This window comes from Phyllostomus discolor, chromosome 3 (genome assembly GCF_004126475.2).
Source record: "Phyllostomus discolor isolate MPI-MPIP mPhyDis1 chromosome 3, mPhyDis1.pri.v3, whole genome shotgun sequence".
NCBI lineage: Eukaryota > Metazoa > Chordata > Mammalia > Chiroptera > Phyllostomidae > Phyllostomus > Phyllostomus discolor.
Window position 1 is genome coordinate 5,955,701 of NC_040905.2, and position 24,504 is coordinate 5,980,204.

The window sequence follows — 24,504 nt, forward strand, 5'->3', positions numbered from 1 at the left end:
AATATTTCACACAGAAATGCGGAGGATGGCAGGTCGGCAACTGCCGTGATAAAGCCAGTCCTAGCAGCTGGGACAGCCCCGCAGGTATGGGAGCGGGGAAGGGACCGAAGCCAATGGTCTGAACTACTAACAAGAAAGCAGCAGCTTAGGTGGGACTTGGGACTTCCAGAACCTAGGACATTATGCTACCTCGATCCTGGAATATTGATTGCCATGAATTACTCATCTGAGAGTCTTTTGAGATGTTAATAATAGTCTCGGACACCAAAAACTTAATCTCCCGATCCTTCTGATCACAAGTAAGTATTCTCTGCTTTCCCCGGGTCCCTTCCTTTTTCCAAAACCTGGCTGGTGAGACTTAAGAAAGAGGCTAAGAGTCATTGTACTGCATGACACGTAAGGTCTGAATTCGGTTCCCATTGCTGCTGTAACCAATGACCACAAATTTAGCAGCTTAAAACAACACACACTAATGCCCGTCCAGTTCTGGAGGCCAGAAGTCCGAACCCGGTTTTCCTGCACTGCAGTCAAGGTGTTGGCAGGGCTGGGTCTCCCCCAGGAACCCGTTCCTTGCCTTTTCCCGTGTCAGGAGGCTGCCCTTGCCCCTTGGCTTGCAGCGGCATCACTGTGACCTCTCTTCCCACTGTCACATTTCCTCCTCCGACCCTGACCCTCCTTCCTCTTTCTTCGGAGGGCCCTAGTGACTACGTGGACATGCCTGAACAGTCCCAGATAATTGCCCCATCTCAAAGTCCTCATCTTAACCCACAAAGTCCCTATTGCCATGTAAGGCCACACATTCACAGACTTTCAGGATTAAGAGATGAACTTATATGGGAGCCATTTTTCAGCCTACCACAAACCCCCTTTCCAGCCCTAGACTGCCATGAACCAGGGCTTCTCTTCTAGCTGAATAAGCCAACATACACTTTGTGATTGACTTTTGGATTTCAATGTTGTAGTCCTCCTTGATTCCAGTTTTTTGTTTGTTTAACTCTATTTGCCTTTAATACTGCCTTTACTTATCTTTAAATTAATCCATCTGGCTATATCATCTTCGTGCTTTCACTTAGGTGCCTTGGACCAAATCAGGAATCAAAAACCTCTAAATGTATTCATTATCATTGTAATATTTGATTAACTGCAGACTTCATGAAGACGAAGTTCCCTTTGAGCTGGTTGCGAAGGGTAAATAATCACACAGCTAACCAATATGTTATGCTGAGCATCCCAAAGGACAGATCACTTTATATCTGTTTGCATGATAATTTATTATACTAAACTTTAAGACGCTAAGATTGGAGGAAAAACACACGCAAGGCTATTACAACAGAATGCCAATGTTTTGAGAGAAACAACAGAACACACTACATTTATAGAAATATGTATGTGCACGTTGATGAGGCAATGTGAGTCTGTAACAACTCTGGCCCGTGTAACTGGCTGATCTCCAAAGTACGGATTAAAGTTAATTATATCAGACATCGGCTGGCCATTGCCGCCAATTTCCAGGAACCGCCGGCCAAAGCTCATCAATGCTCCATCATCACATGAAGAATATCCAGAATTCCAAACTGCAAAACCTACTGGCCTGTTACTTCTTCCCTTTGAACTACAAAAATATAATTTTTATTGCGTACATGCTTCACAAAACAGAGTCGACTGTCCCTGACCACAACAGTATCCTACCGAAGGGAGAGAGCTACTGAAACGAGATCACAGGAGACCTTCCGCCCCGCCCCCTGCTTCCTGTATGCACCTGCTCTTCCCACGCCCGTGACCTCGTGCCTGGTGGGCACGGCTGCGCGCTCCAGACGGAGAGCTCCTGGAGCACAGAGCTGCAGCTCATTCGGCAGCTCCCATGGTGCCTGGCACTCGCCCCTAAGCGGTCAACTAAGATGAGGGGGGTTTTAGGCAACATAGTGTGCCCCACATGGCGTGCTGACTCATAAACTTTTTACACCTCCTTTTAGACAAAGAACTTAGGGAATTCATATAGAGTAGCAGTTAAATGCTCTGGAGTCCCACTGCCTGAGTTCAAAACATTTGCTTCGTACAAATGTGCCCTGGCGGGTGTGGCTCAGCTGGCTGAGCGTCGTCCTGTAAACCAAAAGGCTGCAGTTCGATTCCCAGTCAGGGCACGTGCCTGGTTTGTGGGTTCAGCCAGTTAAGAAGCAACCAGTTGATGTTCGATGGTTCCTCCCACTCTTTCTCCCTCCCTTCCCCTCTCTCTAAAATCACTATGTTATCAGGTGAGGATAAAAAAAAATGTGAAGCCCTGGCTGGCGTAGCTCAGTGGATTGAGCGGGGGCTGAGAACCAAAGCATCGCAGGTTCGATTCCCAGTCAAGGCACATGGCTGGGTTGCAGGCCACGGCCCCCAGCAACCGCACACTGATGTTTCTCTCTCTCTCTCTCTCTTTCTCCCTCCCTTCCCTTCCCTCTCTAAAAATAAATAAATAAAATCTTTTTTAAAAAATGTGGACAATTTACATCTGTGTGCCTTCTGTCCTCATGTACACAGTGTGACTGATAAAAAAAAAAATGTCTCCAGTGGATCACTGTGAGATTTCGGTGAGACAGCCTCTGTAGAGAGCTTTTCATGCAAAGCACTTTAGATCGACCAAGGGCTGGCCCACACAAGCCGTCAATAAATGTAACCTATAATTATGACATTATATGCAAATACACTTTGGTAATTTAATGTTCACCTGTATTTTTCACCTAAACACACATTTTAGTGATCATTTACATAAAAAGAAACACATTTTTACATTAAAACAAATGCTGGTTTGATATCCGCGCTTTCTAAGTTGGTTTTCTAATTTTTACCTTGAAATCCTAGTAAATATCAATATAATCCAATAAGAAAACATAAATTATTTGTACTTACAACTACATCAAGACTAGAGAAATGTTACCGTCAACACAGACTGAGGCAAACAACGGTGAACACTGCACTCATTGGGAACTGGGTGGAAACTAACATTCGAATACAGGCTGACATTGACAGAGTCAGATTTCAGAAGGCCGTATTTAACCCTTCCACAGATACTACTGAGCAAAAAGTATCATTTCCTCGGCTGACAACGTCATCAAGTCAGGGCAGTCTCTTCAATTATCTTGAAGTGAGAAAATTTTTAACACTTTTTGCTACTTTCCTCTCTCACACATGAAAATGATCAAGTCTTTCGTAGAACATCACATAACAAAGGCTAAGTCTTCACTCCCCAATAAACATAGACCCAGGCACAGCTTTGTGGGGTTTTTTGTAGAATAATCTACTCAAATGAAACAACCTGATCTTCAGAGCCTTTTAAATTAATCAAAAAAGAATAAAAACAAATAAATGTGTATATAGGAGCTGTCCATGAATATTGTATGAACTGGGTAAAATTTGGTAAAGAAGCAATTTCTTTAAAAACCATAACCTTAAGCCTCGCTTATATGATACAAATCTCATTCTTAAACGTTTTTTACCACCTCACATTAGATGTCAGACACCACATGTTCTAAAGGGGACACAGCAAGGGGAACTTCTACGACCATGGGCCTCGGAGACAATGTGCCCCGACCGCTGTCTGGACACCACTATGTCCCGGCCGGGGTGCACTGTGTCAGGGGCTCTTGGCTACGTGGGAACATTCCAGAGCGTGAAACAGCCACATGGGTCCCACCACAACTGTTCAAATGCAAGAAGGAACTACGTTCTCCTTCTTGCATGATGGAAATACCCAGACTCAGTTCCATAACAAACCTCGAAGGAGAGCCAAGCACCCCCGACACAGGGACAACCGTGCCCTGTTCCAGAGTACTTGGAGTGTTTTCTCCATTTTACAGCCTCTTGCAAATAAACAGTGAAAAGGATCTCCGGATTGTTTTAATCTCTTTAGATGTTTTGGGCATCACTGTGCAAAACCTATTTTCATACTCAAGGTATTCAAAGGGTTCATTTCCTTTCTGTTCCTGTGTTTTCTATTCTAAAAATCAAACTACGGGACAATGTACATTGATGGGATTTTGGAACTCTGCCTGTCCAATACCATCATCCCACATTTACCGAAATACATTCGTTCTTCTCAGCTCCAAGGAGTAAGACAAATTAACTAGAAAAAAGACATAACAAAGGAAAAAAAATAAAAGGAGGGTCCCTTTATTAGAAGCCTACTTATTCTTCCTGTTTTGAATCATAAGTATTTATAAATCAATAAAACCTTAAAAGTTAACGTAGCCCTTAACGATCCTCCAATCCAACTGTTTCTTAAGGCAGGAACCCTTCATGTGGCATCGCAGCAAATATGTGCACCCGCTGTTCAGCCGCAGAACGAGCTGGGAGTTCCCCTGGGTGGCAACAGGTCGTCCCTGGAACGGGCTACACCTTAAGGACCTTTTATTCTACGTTTGCCTGTGGCAGTGCTCCACTCTGCCACAGAAGGGCCACTCTGAGAAGGGCCTGTGGAGGTAATAAAAAGATGTGCTGCTACAGCCAATATTTTTTAATTGTGCATTTCACCAGGGAAGAGTAAGGTGGCACCTGAAAAAGGCAGGTTCCTTTCGTTTCTCACTTTCTGATCCGAACTTCTGATTGACAGTTCCATGTCACTTGCTGAACGTGCAAGGAAAGACTATTTTTTGAAGCACTTACTAATTTTAGCAGATGGCGTTTGGGATAAAACAGGAAGGAGGGTCACTGTGACGTGAACGGCCCTCGCGGATGAAAGGCTGGGAGCAGCCGGGTGGGGCTGGCCTCTCCATCTCCAGGGGAACGTGGTAGCGGAGCGGGGAAAAGTCTTCCTCCCAAGGCGGACCGCGTCCACAAAGCCTGATTAATGACAGCGACGAGGGAACCAGCTTTCTGGCGAAGCTTCGTAGGCAAAAGGACAGAGACGTCCAGCTTTCAAAGTTGTGAAAGTCCTTCCTGCAAGCAGTGGCCCACACGCACGCACTCATACAATTCCAAGTGAAAAAAAAAAATGTTCAGTTGATTCCCCGGGATGGTCCGCCAGCCAGGATGAGAGAACAGTCTGTATCTTCCTGTCAGCGAGGGGGGGCTGAGCGGCTGCTCTGATCTGACGCCTGGTGCTCAGCCACGGCCCGTCTCTCTCCAGGAAGACAATGACAGAGGCTAAAGGGCTTGTGATAATGTCCCGGGGGTGCAGTTTTTGTAGTGGAGAAGAGCAGAACCTGTTCTATGGCGGGGAATGAGGACATGTTTGGTGGAGGGCGACGGTCACATCTTCCATGTGGACATGTGGCCTGTGACAGGGAGGCCACCCAAAGAAGGAGACATCATCTGAAGGGCATGCGATCGGGCCACTGAGTGCAAACACTAACCAACCATGTCACTTGGAGGAGACTATGAAAGATGGGGCCCAGATACGGCTTTTCTACCACCTAACCCGATCCAGCTACCAAACCCCAGAGATAATCGGAAGCACTACTAGAGCAGTTTTTATTCCAAAATAACCAGCGAGGCTGTGAAGAATGATACCAGAGAGAAAGCCAAACTTCTCCTTTGCCGCTGCTGCCCTAGACCATGACATCCTGACACGCTGCAGGGATTCAGTGCAAACTGCATGCAAGTGCCTCATTCTGTCTGAGGCTGCTGAGTGGCTCTTGGGACGCCATGGCGGGCGAGCACCCTAACGTGCAAACCGTAAGCAAGAGACTGAAGGATCAGAGCAGGGAGCGAGAAGAGGGCTTTTACTTCTTTACACCCCGCCGCATTTGCATGGCTCAGGGGGTTTGTTACGACTAACGCCAGCACGAAGAGCCCAGAGTCGCCCCGATGGCCAGAGTGTCCCAGGAGCGAGTCTGGAATGCACGGCTGGCGCAGGCTTCGGAAAAGCAGTAAGTCACAGGTTTCTGACACAGTCTTCGGTGGTGGGTGGTGTAAAGCGACAGGGAGTCCGGCGGACAGTCCACACCCAGGAGGGAGACGGCCACAGCAGTCACCTCTGACCTGAGAGGGCACTGGCAATGCCGTACGTAGGTTGGACAGAGATGTGAATGAGGACCCACGCCTTCTCTGGTTTTCCTCTACGCCGCTGCAAGTGCCACTCGCTGGACCAATTACACAGGTAATTCCCACCAGCCCCCCTCTCTCCGGCCACCGTGTTTTTCAGGAAGGCAAAGAAACACCCCATATTCTCTCAGAAAACCAGAAGCACTGGCTAAACTGTCACCAGACGGAGCCAGTTACGACTCTGAAAGTGACACTTCACTCCAACTGGCACCTGACCTGGAAACACAATGGGGTTCTAAGAGACTCGCAGTTCGGAGGATCCGAAAGCCTGGTAACCAGCCTCCCGCTGAACGTGAGCTCCGCCGCGTCAGGCGTGCCAGTCTGTGAGTTCACTGGCGTGTCCCCCTGACCCAGAACATGTCCCCCTGACCCAGAACAGTGCCCGGCACAACGCAGTGTGCACTTAACTACTTGTCCGGGGAATGGCCACTCATGCTCACAAACAGTCATGTCTGATAGAGGGTACTGCAGAGCTGGCAGGAAATGCTAAGGAATGTCCACTTCTTTACCCAAATACCCCACTGAACCTTTCGTCTGGCCCAATTTCTATTCTCTTTGGAAACACGTACCTTTACTGCTTTATAAATTTGCGTGTCTTACCTCTTCCGGCACCCCCAAAACACAACAAATCTAAGAAAGCTGAACACTGTTTACTTCCATTGCATGTAATCCATGAAATACGGGAAAATTCAGTTAGAGCGACAAAATCTTTCCGAATCTTCGAAAGAATGGGGTGTTTTGTAAAAATAACATACATTTACACCTCTAGCCATGTCAGACAAGACTGTAAAACACTATTAAACTGTAAGTACCACTGGCAGCTATATGTGTTAAGAGACAGAGGAAGAAAAAAATTAATATTTATTTTCAAAAACCTGCAAAAAAGGCTGGCTGGCGTAGCTCAGTGGATTGAGCGCAGGCTGGGAACCAAAGTGTCACAGGTTCGATTCCCAGTCAGGGCACATGCCGGGGTTGCAGGCCACGGCCCCCAGCAACCGCACATTGATGTTTCTCTCTCTCTTTCTCCCTCCCTTCCCTCTCCAAAAATAAAATAAATTTAAAAAATCTAAAAAAAACCTTCAAAAAACCTTTGTGTGATGAGTAGTGTAAGTGGGTTGCAATGTCCCCTGGGCAGTTACCTGTCCCTCTCCTCTGCATTCCTTCCCTACTTCTGCGCTGCTTCCCTAAGCAAACGAACGGAGAACGGAGCTCATCGGCTGCTGTGTTTGTTTCTAGATTTGTTTTCTTTACAACTATGATCTTGGAGAGCAGGACCTGGGCTAACGCATTCTTCTTGCAGTCTCAGTGCCCAGCAATAAATTTCTGTCAATAAATCATGAATAGAAAGACACAGTTGAACATCAATATGAAAGCAATATTTAGTATCAGTTAGTCAATCAAAGAAGTCGAAAGGTGGTTTGATGAGTTCAAAAAACTTCTGTGATAATCCAAGCTAATAATGTTTCACAAAAAGAAACTCAAGCAGCGATTAATGGTAAAAAAAAAAATTACACCTGTTCCTAGGGATGATTCACTAGGGGCACTAGCTCTGTTTCATAAGGAAAAGCCTATCGTATCAACGCAAGGATTGGGAAACCAAGACAGAAAACGTCTATGCTCTGGTAAGCTCTCCCCCTGAAACGCTTTCAGAAATCAGCATAGGTTAGGTGAGCTCCAGAGGCGCCCCGGGCACCTGGGCAGCAGCGGTACCTGGGCCGCATTACCCGCCCTCAGCCGCCCGTGACCGTGTTATGGCTGCGGCCGAAGGGGAGGCGCACGGGGGCGTCTCGACATCAGTCATGGGCCATGAAGTCAGGCAGTCTGCGTGACAGATGCGATTTTTCTTGGCACCGCGCGGGCGCAGCTCGCTGATGACAGTCGTGCGTCCGCACTGGCGCCTCTCCACCAGGGACGGGTGCGAACGCATCGCCACATCTGGACGCTGGGCACGCTGGGGTCCCGGCGCCCGGTGCGCTCCCCAACCGGAGCCCCGCAGCTGTGCTCAATGAACACAGCGGGAGCGCCACGGGGTGATGAAAGGGCTAAATGACCGCAAACTGTAAATACAGACTTCTTTCATTAAAACCCGAGGTAACCGCGGCAGCCATCTCCTGCTGCAAAAGACGGCCTGGCTCTTGAAAGAGCAGCCAGCGGCTTGTCTGTACGGATTCCTCACTTTGTAAAGAAAATACGCGTTTCTGCTAGGAAAAGATGACGACACGCTCGAAGCAAAATCAACAAAGTTCCTGTGATTCCCTTTAAGTTAAGGAAAAAAAATCTTCGCCCAGAAGAAAGGAAAACTGTGTAATCCAGTCGTCATGACATCAGTAAGAACCGCTCTCCCCCATTTAAATCAAATGTGAGATGTACATAGCTTGTTACAAAGCCCGTGCGCAAAGTTCAACCTACTGCAGTAAAAAAACAAAAATCTATTATACACTAACACAATTAAATATCTCCCGTAAACCTTCCGTCAAATAACCACTTTTCCCAGGCAGTGGGACAGATGCCACAACGGCGGTGTGTGCGTCCTCGTGGACAAAATGCAAACTTTGATGAGGTCAGAAACCGCACTTGCAGAGGCCTCGTCCTTTCCTTTCCAGACCACCTCTTCCACCCGCTCATTCCCCTCCTTTCAGTTCTCGCCTGCTGTCAGGCTGCCCAGCAGCCCGACAATGCTCCTCCGCTCTGCACCCACCTAACACTGCACCCATCTGCCACGGCGCCCAGCGGACGCGGCTGACCAGCGGCACGCAGGCAGCAACGTCGAATGAATCATTTTCCCTTCTCTCTCGTGTTGCCATGTTTGCCACTCATCTCCTAAACATTTATGTGGTGACAGAAGGCACTGCTAATACATCCGACTTTTCACATGTGGATCGAATACAGAGAGGCCATTTCTTTTTAGGAAAATCGTGCTTTCACAATTCTTCAACACATCTTTTCCGCTGGTGGGTCTGCAAATGCTCTGAGCGGCAAGCGTGACTAAAAGGGAAGCGGCGTTTCAGAGCCCACGGGAAACGAGGAGCGAGTTACTGCAACGAGACTTCTCACGGGAGAGTGGAGAGACAGAGTCGACGGATTTCTGGCCTTCCGTCTGCAGCGCTCTCGGGAAACACTAACTGGGGGAGCCCTGGACAGCCCAGGGATGCCAGGCCTGCCACAAAACAGTGTTTTAACTCTTTGTACGTAAAACACACACACACACACACACACACACACACGAGACCGCCGGGTGGCAGACATCGGAGGAAGGAGCAAGAGAAGAAAGGGTGGGGGAGAGGAGAGAAAGAAAGGAGAGAGAAAGAAAGTGCCACCTACAGTGAACATCTTAGGTAACGCCCCGCTTTTATCAGGAGTCTCTCACCACTACTAACAGCTGAGACATTGCAGCTGAAGCTCCGGGCTCTGCATTCAGTCCTGCAAACATCCTGACTAGTTCTAGTCTGGGGCACGCCATTTCACTTATTTTCTTTGTTTCTTTTTTAAAGGTTTTATTTATTTATTTTTAGAGAGGGGGAAGGGAGGGAGAGAAACATGGATTGGCTGCCTCTCGCACACCCTCCACAGGGGACCCGGGCTGCGACCCAGGCGTGTGCCCTGGCTGGGAATCAGACCAGCGACTTGATCACTCGCAGGTCCGCACTCTATCTGCTGAGCCACACCAGCCAGGGCCGGCTTCTTTTCTTATCATCCGCCCTCAGGCGAAAGTATAAGGTTGGCATCTACAAGAAATCTTTATTTAAGGACATCGGCAGTTTTGTCAACATACCTTAACATCCTGGGGAACAAACTAATTCACTTGACCTGAGTTATCCCGTCTCTCAAGGGGATGCACCTGCTCCCGCACAAACCACGGCAGTCTGCCTTCCCTCCGGGGAGAGGTCCGCAGTGCGCCTGCGCCACCTCCCAGGGAGAAGCCCGCACGGCGCCTGCGCCGCCGCCTCGCGACCCAGCTGCAGAGCAGGGATCCCAAGGTGCGAAGGACAGATGACAGGAGGCGCGAGGGTCAGCCCCCACTGGCCCCACGGTCACATCCCTCAAACCCGCTCTCTATCCAAGGCCCTTCGGAATGATCTAGAGGTGCAGAGTGCTCCCCTTTGCCATTCTTCCACCCTCCCAAGAGCAGAGTCCTTTGCCCAAATAGCAACTGGCCGCCACAGCTTTTGCTTCAATTTGTATTTCATAAACTGGATGGTTTCATAAGAAGAGAAGTGTCAGCAGCCTCTTCCACCCTGCGAGTACGAGAGCTGACTGAGTCCACTGTCAGCCCCTGCACGGGCTTCCCGGACCCCCTCTTTAAAGACCTCTGGCCTGTGGTGATTTCCTTTGGTGTCAGCGACAGAGGCCACGGCCACACCTGGATGTGGCTCAAAGGCCTTGCCTGACCTTCTTCCCTAAATCAAACCACAGAGAAACAGGGCTTCTGTTTCTCCCCATGAGCATCCTGGAATAAATATTAGCATAAAATCTCCCTTTCTGAAATAAGCCTATATGGCCCTGGCTGGTGTGGCTCAGTGGACTGAGTTCCAGCCTGTGAACCAAAGGGTCGCCGGTTGGATTCCCAGTCAGGACACATGCCTGGGTTGCAGGCAAGGTCCCCAGTAGGGGGCAGGCATGCAAGAGGCAACCACACGTTGATGTGTCTTTCCCTCTCTTTCTCTCTTCCTAAAAATAAATAAATGAATAATCTTTAAAATAAGCCTATATCTAGGTTCCACGTTATTAGACAGACAGCAAAAACCAGGTAATAAGAATAAGGCTAGAACAGGGTTTTCTGCAACTTAGTTTCTTTACCTAAGATTACACATGCAAAACTGCACTTCGAGAAATAGTCATAAATATCTAACTACTATGCCCTACTCCAGAAACCAATAAAATATTGAATGCCAACTGTAATTGAAAAATTAATAATTTTTTTTTACTTTTTTAACTCAATTTCCCAGTCCAAGCCCAGTAAAGTTAGGGGCTAAGCCCCGAGAGGTTAGGGGCTACCGCACTGGGAGCGGGCCGCTCTAGAACACTCCCGTTTTCCCAGAACGTTCCGGTGGTGGGTGTTGGAGCGGCTCCACTCGGGCCTCGGGGCCAGGATGTGGGCGCATCTCCCGGAGTGACATCTGTGCTCTCACCCTTCACAACCCCCCGGGGAGGGGGTACAGGGCGGCGGGAGGGAGACGGGTGCCCTCAAGGTACTTCTGCAGCGGGGTCACTAAAGGAGTGTCTCCGACCCTGCAGGGCACCCGAGACGGGGGGAGAGGGGTGCTGTTCAATGAGTACACAGGCACAGTTACCTGACGACCACTCTCACCTCGGAAAACAAATGCTTAAGTGGTGAGAAGGGGCCCAAAAAGGCTCCTAGGGACCGGGGTTACCTTTTTCTTCTTCCTATTTATGTATTCAGTAAGCACAATGTTCCTTTCTTAATTCACAGAAACTGCACTTCAGGTTGCGGACAAAAGGCGCAGCCCTGCAGGAACAGGCAGCGGTTCTCCTCTCGCACGCCCCGCCCACCCCTGCACCACCCCCACTCCCCCCACAAGCGCCGCCGCCCCCCCCCCCGCGCATGCGCCTACCTGACGTTCTTGCCCTGGGCGCAGAGCATCTTGACCAGGTCGGCGATGGGGTACTGAGCCTTGGCCGCACAGAGACCGTAGCCTGCGAGGGGCAAGGACCCACACGTGAGAAGGTGGGTTTTAGTTCGAAATATGTTTTTTTAGTTTGAAATGTTTTCATTTCTTTCTTGATCACATCATTTCTATGCCCAAACCAGCAGCCCAATAGCAGGACTAGAAATGAAAGCACGAGTTATAACGTGCACTTTTTAAACTACTGGCCCACATGTCAACTTCCAAATCTAAGGGCCCCTCCCCCTAGTGCCGGGCGCCCCCTCCCACACTCGTGTTCCCTCTGTCTGTCTGTCTGTCCATCTCTCTCACTCTTCCTCTCTCACGGAAATGTGTTCAGACCCTCTGCACACGTGGCCGTGATCACACTGCAGTCCCCGGTTCCCCTCCTCACTTCCTTCTCTTCTTCCTCCTTCCTCGCACCGGGCTTCTCCTGCTGCCCCCTTGCACCAGGAAGCTCCCCGCAGCCTGGCCTAGACCCTGCCTCGCCCTTTCCTCGGGAAACCTCAGCCGGCCCCGTGGCTCCCCGCCCTCCGATGGCTCAATGGCTCGCAGTCTGTCCCAGGCTCGGCCTGCCACTCAAGCTACAGGGCAGCATGTCCACCGCCCCGCCTCCACCTCACCTCCCCCTCAAGCTTAACGTCTTCAAGAAGAAACTTAAAAATCTCTCCCTATGCCAAAAAAAAAAAAAACCAAAAACAAAACCCTCCAGATTTCAGATGTTGGTACAGGTACAACCAAAAGCCTCAGTCCTCTTTCTTCTCTAACCTTCTGCCCCTGGTCTGTGAAGTCGCCCATCGGCCCCACTGTCCTGCCCCATTTCCCCGGATCCCACGCTCCTCTCAAGCTGTCCCCTCTGCCTCCCCCCCACCACTCCCAGCGCCACCCACCCTGCAAGGCCCGAAACAAACCCTCAGCTGCCGACAATCTCCCCTGCTCCCTGGGGCAGAAACACGTCCACACGGCCCAGCTCGGCTCTCTGCAGAACCCACCTGCATCAGCCGTCCGACCCTTGACTAGATGCAAAGTGCCCACAGGGAAGAGTGTGTCCGTCACATCTTTCCACCTCCAGCCCCGTGTTTCTCAACAGGGTAACACCAGCGCCACCCAGGCAGGGACAACTCTTCATGCAAGGGGGTGTCCCGGGCATTACAGCAAAAGGACGTGTCTGCTCCCACACCCGGCGGACGGCAGCCGCCCCGACTCTGAGACCATCGGAACCCGGAGCCCATGTGTCCAGCTTGGCCCCAGGTGGGAAGGCTTGCACCTGAGCATTCAGCTATGCTTACCTTTACTGACGGCTTAGTACATAACCAACCAAACTACCCCCGTGTCAAACCAGAAGATCTTCTTTACGGAAAACTCCTATGACACAACGTGAGCGAGGGAAAACCTTCATCAGAAACCAAGGTCTCGCCTGCAACACCACAGCATGCTGCTGTCGCAGCGGGGAGGGACTGAACTCGGCCTCGGAAAAGGGGGAAACTGAGGCCTGCAGAGATCAAACGACTCGACCAGGGTCCTGTCAACTGTTCGAAGCAAAAGGAAGCCAAAGCGAGATTCTGAGACTCCCAGACTCTCCCTACGGGGCCAGGGGACCTGGGCTTGTTGGAAACCACGGGCTTCGCAATGATTTGTTAAGCATTTACCTTTAAAAAGAAACAGGTTAACACTCCCTGGGCAAGGCTGAAGCGTGAGCTAGAGCCTTCCATAGACTGTATCTGACTTAATCCTGACAATAGGCCCAAAAATGATCAACAATAACCAAGACTCAAAGATGATTTACACATTTGTACAGAATCACTGAAAGACATGGTACACTTCATCAATCTGTAGAATCTCTATGTGATCCCCAAAGCATTAAGCTAAGCTGAGAATTCTCAGTCTTCTTCATTTTGTAAGGATAAGGTTGCTTCTACATTCCCATTATGTTTTCAAAAACAAACAGGTCCCAGTTAGATGAGTCCCAGTTAGCCCAGTAAGTCCCGGCTAGGTCAACTACAATAACTATTGCAAGTTGTTCGTTTGCTTTTGCTTTTTTCCCTTACCTGGAGTAATAATAATGCTATTAGCTTCTCGAATCATGTCGACCGCATTGTCAAGGTTGATTTCTGTATGCGTTCCAGTAATTTCCATAGGTTTTCCACCAGCTGTCGACGTGGTGCCGTAGCCGCCGAGAATCACGTTGGCCAGGGAGCGATTCATGGCCTGGAACACAGAATGATCCGCTGTGAGCGCTTAATCCACACAGCTTCCCGAGAATGGGCGGTGTCTGTGATATTCAGAACCCTTAAAAGAGGTGTATCTGACCACCGGAAACATTTTAACCACGTACTTTGATCTAGCTTCTGAAAATTATTTCAAAGAGGTAAGTGCAAAGAAGACACCTGGGAAACCACATACGCTTTTCTATAAAATCAACTGTACTCAAGTATATTTTCAATAAGAGAGTGAAATTTGTTAAGGCACTTGATGGAAAGTTACCAGTTACATTCAGAAATTAATGAAAACCGCAGATCTGGTTGCTGCCGTGCACACACTGACGGAGCAGGCTGCACTTCCGTACCCCCGCACATTTCACACGAGGAAAGAGAAAGCACAGGGGCGTGCAATTCTGCAAGGCGACCTCAGAGATCTCTCAGGTGAGTCCTGCTACCGGCGGCAGGCTGTCCAGAGAAGCAACCAGGGAGAATAAAAGGGTAGGGACTCATTTCGTTTAGAGCTCTGCTGCCCTCTGCTGTCAAGAAAAAAAAAATGTACAAATTGCTACTGTTTAGTTTCCAAATCAGCTTCGTGAAGCTGTACTAGAAGTGACTGGATGCATTATTAGACTCCTAAAATAATATTTTATTTCCAGAAAGATAAGTTACATGCTGTTTCATTAAACTACGTACCCACCCACTTAACCTGGAAAAATCATCGCGGAACAAACAGTAGGAAGGACTTCTTGTCCTTGTATCATCACCTAACGATGTCCTTCCCACACAAACAGCACAACTGAAATGTGACAGTAACCGGCTGGATTTGGAAAATAGTTCATTTGTAAACCCCTTGAGGTGAGGTGGTAAAAGAGAAGAAAAAGAAAAGACAGCCCTGGCTGGTCAGTTGGTTAGAACGCTGTCCCATAGGCCAAGGTTTGGGGTTTGACCCCCAATGAGGACACATACAAAAAACAAGCAGAAAATGCATGAATATATGAACAAACAACAAAATGGAACAATAAATCAATATCTATCTCTCTCTCTCTCTCTCTCTTTCACCCCCTTCCTCCCTCCCCTCCTCTCTCTGAAAATCAATTTTTAAAAAACAAAAAGACAGGAAGTCAGATGTTTTGAGCAATCAAATGCACTTTAAGAGTCCAAGTCCATGTGCATGATCCAAGCAGTCGTCCCACATAACCAGAACTGAGTTTATCACTTCAAAAAAAAATCCAAAAATTATCAAACCCTATATTAAGGGTCGTGATAAATATATCATTGATCCATTGTTTATACCCTTTATAAGCTATATAATTATCAATCTATTACTTTTTTTAAAAAGACACATTCTTATTAAAAGGCAAAAAAGCACCTGGAGATTTGCAGTGACGGGTGACAGAGAAAAAAACAGGACTCCCCACCTGAGGACAGCCCCGCCCACTGCCCCCTCAGGGCAGACGTGCCCCTACCCTGCTGAGAGGGACTGGGGACACAGGGACGGGACACAGAGACAGATGCAGACATACAACCAACCCCTCTATTCTAACTTGACTTAAAAGGAGCCGTTCTTTACTTCCCATGAAACAAAACGGAGAAGAAGGGAAGAATTCCTAAGGACACCTAATTAACACATACCCTCATCCGACGGTATCTCAGGGAGGAAGCTGGGGAACCACACGGTAGTTCAACAATCAAAGTCAACTTGTTAGACACGTACCCACAATTATATCGCCATTAGGCTAATTCCATGTGGTCTCTTAAGAACTAAATTATTTCTTGTCTCTGAATTGACCATTGCAACACCGTATTTTCAACAAATGTTTAGGGTTCAGGGCGTGGTTTCCTCTTTTCTTTTTCTTCCTCTGGCTTGTCTAAGTGCTTGAGTGATTAATGAGACTATCATGTGACCACCGATCCCCAGACTGAAAGAGTTCCCAGCTTCCAAGACAAAGCGTTTGCAACACTGTCCAAGACTGTTCCTTTCAAGTTGTTAAGCCCTATAATGAAATTGGTATGCTACATTAAAGGGATCCTTAATTCAAATAACTCTAAGCAAAATGTAAGAAAAAAAATACGAAAACAAAGAAAAGGTCACGAAAGAGACGAGACCAAAGCAATAACAACATATATGCCATTCGCTAGCATCTCTCGTTTCAGTGCTTTGTAGGTGCTAATGAATTGGTCACAAGGCAAAAAAAAAAAAATTAGTTTGGCACTGATCCCCTTCATTCTGTTCTATTGTCATTTGAACACAAGCGGCAAAATGCAAAAATTAAAAAATGTGGTCTGAAAATGCTGTTCCATTTCCCAAGTAAAATGGACTATAAAATCATAAAAAGAATAATATCTAATGACATCTGGATATAAGGCAAATCATTCCTTGGAGCTGGTTCTTTGAACGCTGTTGACACTTTTTGGTTTTTACAATGCTGGGTGTTGTGCAACCGCACCACTGGGCTCGGAGGACACCCAGAAGGACTCGCTGTCCGAGCAAAAACTCGGTGTCCTCAGTGTCGGGGACTGCTGCTCCGTCACCTCGGTGCATTCCATTCCCTCTCACAGAGCAAAACCACCCTGCTCCGGCTTGGACCTGCACATCTCAGCACAAAGTAAAATGAGGAAGGTCAATCTACTGGTGATGATAACAGGTATTGAGACACGGTGGTGCATCTGCTATTGTGACCTATCTAGAGAGGATTCCAAAATACGAAAGGAGCTAACGGATAAAGTCTGCATCTAAAAGTTATTTAACAATTATTATATTCATTCGGATGTGCCGGGTCAGGCTCCATAAACACAAGGCAAATAACAAGTGACATCTTAAAATACCTTCCTTGCACCATGAGGACAGCATTCCCTACCTCCAGACTTAGTGTGGGGAGGAAGGGAGCTACTGCCGGCAAAGCACCCGGCATCGTGCCGGCAATCTGGTGCAGGGCCCGACGCCGAGCACCCACTCCATGCTACTCGGCACCAGCCACGAAGAAATGGTTTCCTATCACAAACAAGCACGGGCTGAGCATCAGAGAAGGTGAGTGTGAAAAGTCAGAAATCAGGAAAACTGAGAAGTGAAGGAAACGCCCGTCTTCGGAGCGGAAGCATTCAGCAGGCTGGTTTTTGTCGCTGCTGTCTTCGGCCTGTGACGAGACGGAGGGGCAGAGAGCGTTCCGGAAAACGCCCACTCCGCGCATCGCCCCCTGGGGAGGACTCTCTGCGGAGAATCCCTTGTGGACATCGGTTTATCAATGTCAGCAGCCAACACACACTCCCTTGGACAATGTAACTGAAAAGAAACTGGCCTAAGGAAATCATCAGAGATGCACAAGGAGCATGTGCTGCAAGGAAAAGACAAGGCACAAACAGCTCATAAAATGCTCTTGGGTAAATAAATTACAGGGTGCCTACATGATATAGTTCCCTCTTAGCAGACACTAAGAACTGTTAGAAGACTGCTCGTCAGAAAATTAAACAACACAGAGTGTATTGAAACATGTGCCTGTGGGAAAAAAACTACAATTAGATTATTAAATGTTAACAGTTAAGTGGTAACGGAAATTGAGATGATTTTATTTCCTTATTCGTCCTTTTCTATTTCCTTCCAAATTTCTCACATTAAATGTCTTTTATCTTCATAATTGAATAATTTTTAAAATGAAATCTTCAGCTGTCCTTGAATCCGCATTAATGAAATTGGCTACTACAGAGTATTAGCCTGACCCAGGGGGATACTTATGGCCACAGACAGCTGTAAGAATACCTTCTTAGCCTTATACACAGTATAGGAATAAAAACATATTTACAGGATGCTGACAGTAAACGGCATGCCTGAAGCAGAGGAAAGAGAAACAAAAAAAAAGAATAAGTAGAGAAAGCAGATCAAGAAATAGGAAATAGAAAAAAATTAAGAGTAAAGGCTATAATAATACATAAGTATACCTAGAAAAGGGTATTTTCAACGTGTGCCTCTTTCTACTTTATTCTAGTTACTATTGTAGAACTGCCACTGTCAAAGTTACTACAGTTATTATAACCAAAAATAAGAGATTAAATGAAGAAGGGAAAAGAAATGGAGAAGAAATAAAGGAGACACAGACAGACAGAAACTGGGGAAACAGTACTGATCAACTTAAGAACGTAAAGAAAGCCATTTAAGAAAAAAAGAAGAAAGGCGAGAAGGTACCCATGATGCCACTCCAGGATCCAGGTACCAGTCCTCCCCTTCCCTCCCCATGCCGGAGTGCCACTAGCTTTGTTAAAATGTAAAGCCGCCCATTTAACTTTAAATCAGTATGTTGTGCAACTGTATTAATGAAAATCTGCTGCCCCCTGCTGGTCGTTCAAATCCACCACGTGAAGCCAAGTCAAACTAAGGAAGGGTTCAAGGTTCACTTTGAGAGAAAACTATTTCCAATAAAACTAAAGGAATGTTTTCTTCATCATAAACATTTGTTGTTGTTGTTTTTTAAAAAAAAAAACTAAAGCCTGACACTTTTCAAATAGGCTTTCCAAAATTCCCTGAACAATGTGAGGGATTTGATTTTAAAACCTCTTAACTTGTTTTGAACTTGGGCTATCAAATCCTTTTTTTTATAACATGACCAAAGGGAACTAATTTCTTAATAGAAAAAGGATAAATCCAGCATTCAATTTACAATGAGTTTTTCAGTTAAAAATATAAGAGAAATTCTCATTTGTAAGACATGAGTTTTTTTTAATAGTGTAATAAAAACGGAGGCGGGATAAGCATTCTCTTCTGCATCATTAATCAGTGTAAAGTTCACATGCTGATTCCACTCAGCTTCACGCTTGAACTTGCACAGTCATTCAAAACTAGTACTTAGACAGTAATATCTATAATTAGAGAAAGATTTCTGGTCAAAACCTCTAATTATTTGCAGGATATCTGCTGGCCATCAGGAAGAGAATTTTTAAAAAAGGAAGCTAGAGAGTATTTGTCTTGTTCATTTTTTTTCTTTTCTTTTTTTTTTTTTTAAGAAAAATCATGCTGACCACGACACTGCAGGAGGGCACTCCCACGACGACCAGCGGGAGGGTGCACTGCAGCACGCTCCCCGGAAACCCCTGGGACAGGAGCACAAAAGGCCCTGGAAACGAGCACGCCCCTTCCCGTCGACGGCCCCGAAGTGCAGAGGACGTATGTACACACAGAGAGAAGTAACCACCGGACGCCCTAACAGGTACAGCATCAGGGAAAGGTTAAATATATTTTGTACATCCACATGATGGATCAGGATAAAGTCCCTTCAAATAATATCTTAAAAGGCATTTCTAATGATAAGAAAATGGCAAGAATATCTAGTTTGTAAGATTAAAAAAATAAACATAAAAGTGTCCCTTATGATCAAACAAGTAAATACACAGACATATGTAATACACTAAAAAAATATAAGAGAAGAGCCCTGGCTGGCGTAGCTCAGTGGACTGAGTGCAGGCTGGGAAACAAAGTATCTCAGGTTCGATTCCCAGTCAGGGCACATGCCTGGGTTGCGGGCCACCGCCCCCAGCAACCACACATTGATGTTTCTCTCTCTCTCTCTATCTCCCTCCCTTCCCTCTCTAAAAACAAATAAATAAAATCTTTTAAAAATTAAAAAAAAATTTTTTAAATGCAAGAGAAGGAAATAAACCAAAACCTTCAGTGTTTGTCTCAGAGTGAGTGAGAAGATTGTTTGTATTTAATTTTCCTGACGGTCTACACTGGAGTCCTTTAGAAGCAGCCTAGCAAACGTATGCAAATACTACCCTTCGGTCCTCCGGCTGCAGAGAACATAAAGGGGGACCGTCACCGCCGCTGCCCGTGGGAGAACCGGCCGGCCCGTCCCTGCCTGCCGAGCACGCCCGCGTCCGCCCGGCGCGTGTCCCTTACCACACACATGATGTAGGAGAGGATGGCGCCGGAGGAGCCGATGAGCGCGCCCACGATGGTCAGCAGGTTGTTGTTGAGCAGGAAGCCCTCGGCGCACAGGGCCCAGCCGGAGTAGCTGTTCAGCACCGTGATGACCACGGGCATGTCCGCACCCCCGATGGCGGCCGTCAGCGTCACGCCCTGGGGAGAAAGGCGAGCGCAGCTCAGAGATCGGAAAGTAAAAAAGAAAGCCTCTGACCTGGGGCATCTTGGTTCCTAACCATCCCAATTCTCCAATTACTATACTTAACATACAAGTTTCTTGGCCAGTAACGACCAGGCGCCCCCACCTGGCCTACTCTCCCACAGACGGAACAAACGGACACCCGGGACCACCTCCCCACAAAAAAGTCCCAAAGTCCCAACAGGCAGTGCTGGAAAGCAGGCCTGGCCTGGATGGGGGTCTGCAAACACGCAAGAGCACTGAGGGAACATCCCAGCTCTTGTGGCGTTCGCCTCAGGGCAGGGCCTTGTTGGTGCCAAGTGTGCAAAGGCAAAAACAAGCCCTGGCTGGCGTAGCTCAGTGGATTGAGCGCAGGCTGGGAACCAAAGTGTCCCAGGTTCGATTCCCAGTCAGGGTACATGCCTGGGTTGCAGGCCAGAACCACCAGCAACCGCACATTGATGTTTCTCTCTCTCTCTTTCCCTCTCTCTCCCTCTCTCTCTCTCTCTCTCTCTCTCTCTCTCTCTCTCTCTCTGCCTCTCCCTTCCCTCTCTAAAAATAAATAAATAAAATTTTTTTAAAAAAAGGCAAAAACAAAATACAAGCCCACAGTCTCCCTAGACTCAGGATCCAAGGGTAGGGTCCGGGGTGGCTAAGGCAGTGGGAAAGTGAGAAGGTAAATTCCGCAAAGGAGGAGGCTACAAAAAGAAAGCCAGAAATTCTGTGCGGAAACTCTGCCCAAATTCCTGGCTGACTCCTGAACGAGGCACGTGTGGGCAGACCCCACGCAATCCTGTTACGGATAAAATAACGACAGATTGTTGGGGTGGAAACTACCTCCCAGGGAATGCCGTCAATGATACTGTAATGACTGTGTGTGGTGCCGGGTGGGGACTGGGAATACCGTGGGAAACACTCCGTAAAGTGTGACTTCCTAACCATTGTGCGGTACCCCTGAAACCAATACAAAATAATACTGAGTGTCAACTTCGGTTGAAAATTTTTCTAAAAGATTGCAGCTGCCCCCTACCATCGGGGAGCCAGATTTTGAAATCTGGACCCAGCCTGGTGAGGTGCCTACAAAAACAAATTTAAAACAGCAATAATCAATACTCCTTGGAGGAATACAACAGAATCCAAAGGTTCTATCTTTCACGAAGTCCATGATGTGACCCCCAAATCACTAAACCAGAAAGGAAAAGGGATGGTGGAGAGAAAGATTTCTGCTTTGTATCCCAGATACTCCTACATATTCTGAGTTTCTTATGATATAGATGCGTTCTTGTATTACTTACTGAAGTTGAAGCCAATTATATTAGTCCACGAAAGGTTTTACCTTACTCAGACATTCTCAGGGGTCCACTAAGCATCTCTTAAATATCGAATTCACCTCCTCTCAAAGCTAACAATCCTTGAAGTTTTACATTTCAATGCTACAGTTTTGATTTTTGAGAAATTTTTTACTTCTTCTGCCCTATTGGATAACAAAACATCAAAACTATTTTTTCTTTTGCTTAAAATAAAACAAAAATCAGCGCTACATAAGCCAGAATAAAATTAGATCATCAGTAGTCATAGAAAGATAGAAGTTTAAGTTACTTTTCAGTGTTCTAAAGGTTCTGTATTGAAATCACAGCCAAACTCTTAGGATTATGTAAAAATCAGTATCTTTTCAACACTAAATCTTGTGTTTCTACCAGTATTTGAAAAGCCATTGTTACATATCTATAACACTAAGTTATTTAAAATACTGAAAACATAAACCCTGCTTACAAAGTACACACAAGGCCAGATAAACGTAACACAACTCATTAACAACACAGCGGTACGCTACAGCATCGTGCACTGGTAAAATAAAATGATAGGTTGTAAATATAGACAACCAAAGAACACTGCATGTATGAACATCCTGAGTGGGGACACTAGAGAGGAAGAGGAGGACAGGCCTGTCATGAAAGGCTTCCCGGAGCTGCCTCACTGAACAGTTGTTGAGGCGCCTTTCACTTTACGGGATTACTAGACTTGGTGCCACAGCTGCCAACGAACGTGCGAGCGACCCATGGGCAGGGGCAGCCCTACCCTCGCTGCAGAAACTGCTTTGTAGGCCTCGTCACACAGCAGGCACGCAATGAATGCAACGGGAACGCGTGGCGTTTTGTCCTGGCGGGTAGCTCAGCTGCTTAGAGCACCGTCTGGACACACCAAGGGAGCAGGTTCAATCCCCGGGCACGGCACACACGGGAGTCGACCAGTGAGTGCATCCGTACGTGGAACAGCAAAGTGACGTCTCTTTCTCTTTCTCTCTCTCTCTCAATTCAATAAATATGAATGAGTGAATGGGTGAATGAATGAATGAATGTTTGGCCTTTTAAAACACACGGATCCAGTGAAATGACCCCAGAGCAATAAGGATGTCACATGAGACAACTTTAAAAGGAGCGATGAAGTAGAAAAAGTGATTTTCTCCTTACACCTTCCTCTACTTTCCAGATTCTAAAAACATAAACACCCAACATCGTTTTAAAACATTCTGACTCCGTCGGGGGTGTTGAAGCGAGAGAAACGTGCGACAAGACCCTAATCGGACACACCACCGGCGCCCCGGAGGCCGCCCCACCCGGGACCCGCCCGTACTCACCATGACCGAGGAGAGCGCGGACACGGCGCCCAGGCAGAGGATGCCCGTGCCGAAGCTGGGGTCCAGCATGAACGGGATGATCCCGCCCGCGCTGGCGGCCAGCAGGCCCGCGTTCAGCATGTGCCTCCCGGGGAGCAGCAGGGGCGCGGAGTTCAGGATCCCTAGGGCCGGGCACACGGCAGTCAGAACCCCACGCGCACGAGTGGAGGGGGCCGCCTCACCCGAAACGACCAAAAGGTGATGTTCGAGTGAAAACGTGGCACTGGAAATACCGCTCTGGGCCACCAGGTGGAGCTGCACGGGGGGAGCAGGGGAGAGTTCCCGCGGGTAGCGGAGACTGCAGGCGGCCGGGACACAACGCCCCCACCCCGCCGTTCTCTACCCGACTTGACTCCTGTGGGTCGCGGAGTCGCGAAAGGTCCCTTCCCCCCCACCCCCAGGACCGACATGGAAGTTAAATGTCTTATTTATTTAAAACGTCACAACGGAGTCCTAGCGCGTAAGCATTTCTGAGGCTATCAGCTGAGCCCAGACGAGAAGACGCTGGCTTGCTAGCTGTTTCTAAAGATACGTTGTCGTCTCGACGTTCTCTCTATAATGTTTCACTTCCATGGAAGCTCCCCCCTTAAATTTAGTGACTCGATGACTGAGAGGCGAGACGAGATTTTTTAAATCACAAGCTAGCTTTTCTAGAGACTCGCTTTTTCATGGAAACCCTGGAAGCAGTCTGTGTGGGGTTTTTTTTTCTTTGCTTCTATTTTCACGCTTGGGTTTCAGCAGTCGCAGAAGCTGCCAGACTAGAGCCCTAAAATGCGTGTTTGTTTTTAAGATCCGTGCTGTGTACGAATCACATAAACTTATTCAGTAAGCCTCCCTCTGTTCTGGAAACCGAGGACTGGGAAGACGTCGTTTTGTGCGTACATATCGGTATCCTGAAACACCACTCAGCCCCTCTGGGCGAGAGCCTGGGCCCTGTCTCTGCCCCCGGCTGTGCGCAGAGGAACAAGCTTCCAAGCGGTATGAGATTTGTGATGACGGTAGGAAGCCACCTCTAAGAGGAAAAAAAAATGTTTATCTACCCAGAGTGCTACACAAACTAACAGGTTCTACTGTTAAGCTACTTTCTGAACTCGAAACGGACCTCTCACCCCCTCACCCTGAACAAGAGCGACTCAGCCCCCTATCGGACGGGCCCACTTACCCTGCAGTTTTCCATAGGCAATGAGAGACCCACTGAACGTGACGCCGCCGATGTAGGTCCCGAGGTAGGCCACGATCTTGGTGAGGTTCGCTGCCGCGTCCGTGGCGAAGTGCGGGTACTCCACGATGTACTCGGCCACGCAGGTCAGCACGGCCGCCAGGCCCACCAGGCTGTGGAAGGCGGCCACCAGCTGAGGTAAGTCGGAGATCTGGATGCGCTTGGCGATCGTCAGTCCTGTCGGGAAACGCAGGCCAGAGAGGAATTTTAAAAACTGGACGGGCCCTTGAGAGGTAACCACAAGAAAGACCACGCTTAAGGATTTCCATCCTCGTCACTGCCAGTTATCTGCTTGCTGGCGTGGGCTAAAGACACTCTAGGGGGACTGGATGGGCGGTAAGGACACCGGCCACACACGCCCCTTCAAGGAGCAGGTGTTCTTCAACTCACCTGAGCAAGGCCCAGCTCCCAAGAGCCCCCGCCCTTCCCAACCGCCCCCCCCCACGCGCCCTGGCCGAGCGCAACCTCCCGCGATCGAACCCCCTCACATTCTCCCCGCGGCACGAACGACCAAGGCCCTGCACATAGGAAACAGCCAGATGTGACGAAGGCCTAGGTTTGCAGGTGGGTGGACAGAGGCCAAGGCCAAAGGCAGTGAAATGCACACATCTGGGGAGTCAATGTCCACATCGGGAGACACTGAAGGAGTTTCACGCCTCTAGCTAGGTCATGT

The 24,504-nt window shown here is 48.0% G+C and overlaps 1 protein-coding gene across 5 annotated transcripts in view; it reads right to left on the reverse strand.

Annotated features, from left to right (window-relative positions):
- The window catches only part of NNT (nicotinamide nucleotide transhydrogenase), a 79,996-nt gene that overhangs the window by 9,934 nt on the left and 45,558 nt on the right, over positions 1–24,504 (reverse strand). For all 5 annotated transcript variants that reach the window (XM_028519139.2, XM_036020164.1, XM_028519122.2 and 2 more), the window contains exons 15-19: positions 23,775–24,008; positions 22,574–22,734; positions 19,734–19,913; positions 13,697–13,856; positions 11,598–11,679 (exon numbers count right to left, since the gene is read on the reverse strand). In XM_028519139.2, the coding sequence (XP_028374940.1) occupies positions 11,598–11,679; positions 13,697–13,856; positions 19,734–19,913; positions 22,574–22,734; positions 23,775–24,008 (817 nt within the window). The remainder of the gene's footprint in view (positions 1–11,597; positions 11,680–13,696; positions 13,857–19,733; positions 19,914–22,573; positions 22,735–23,774; positions 24,009–24,504) is intronic.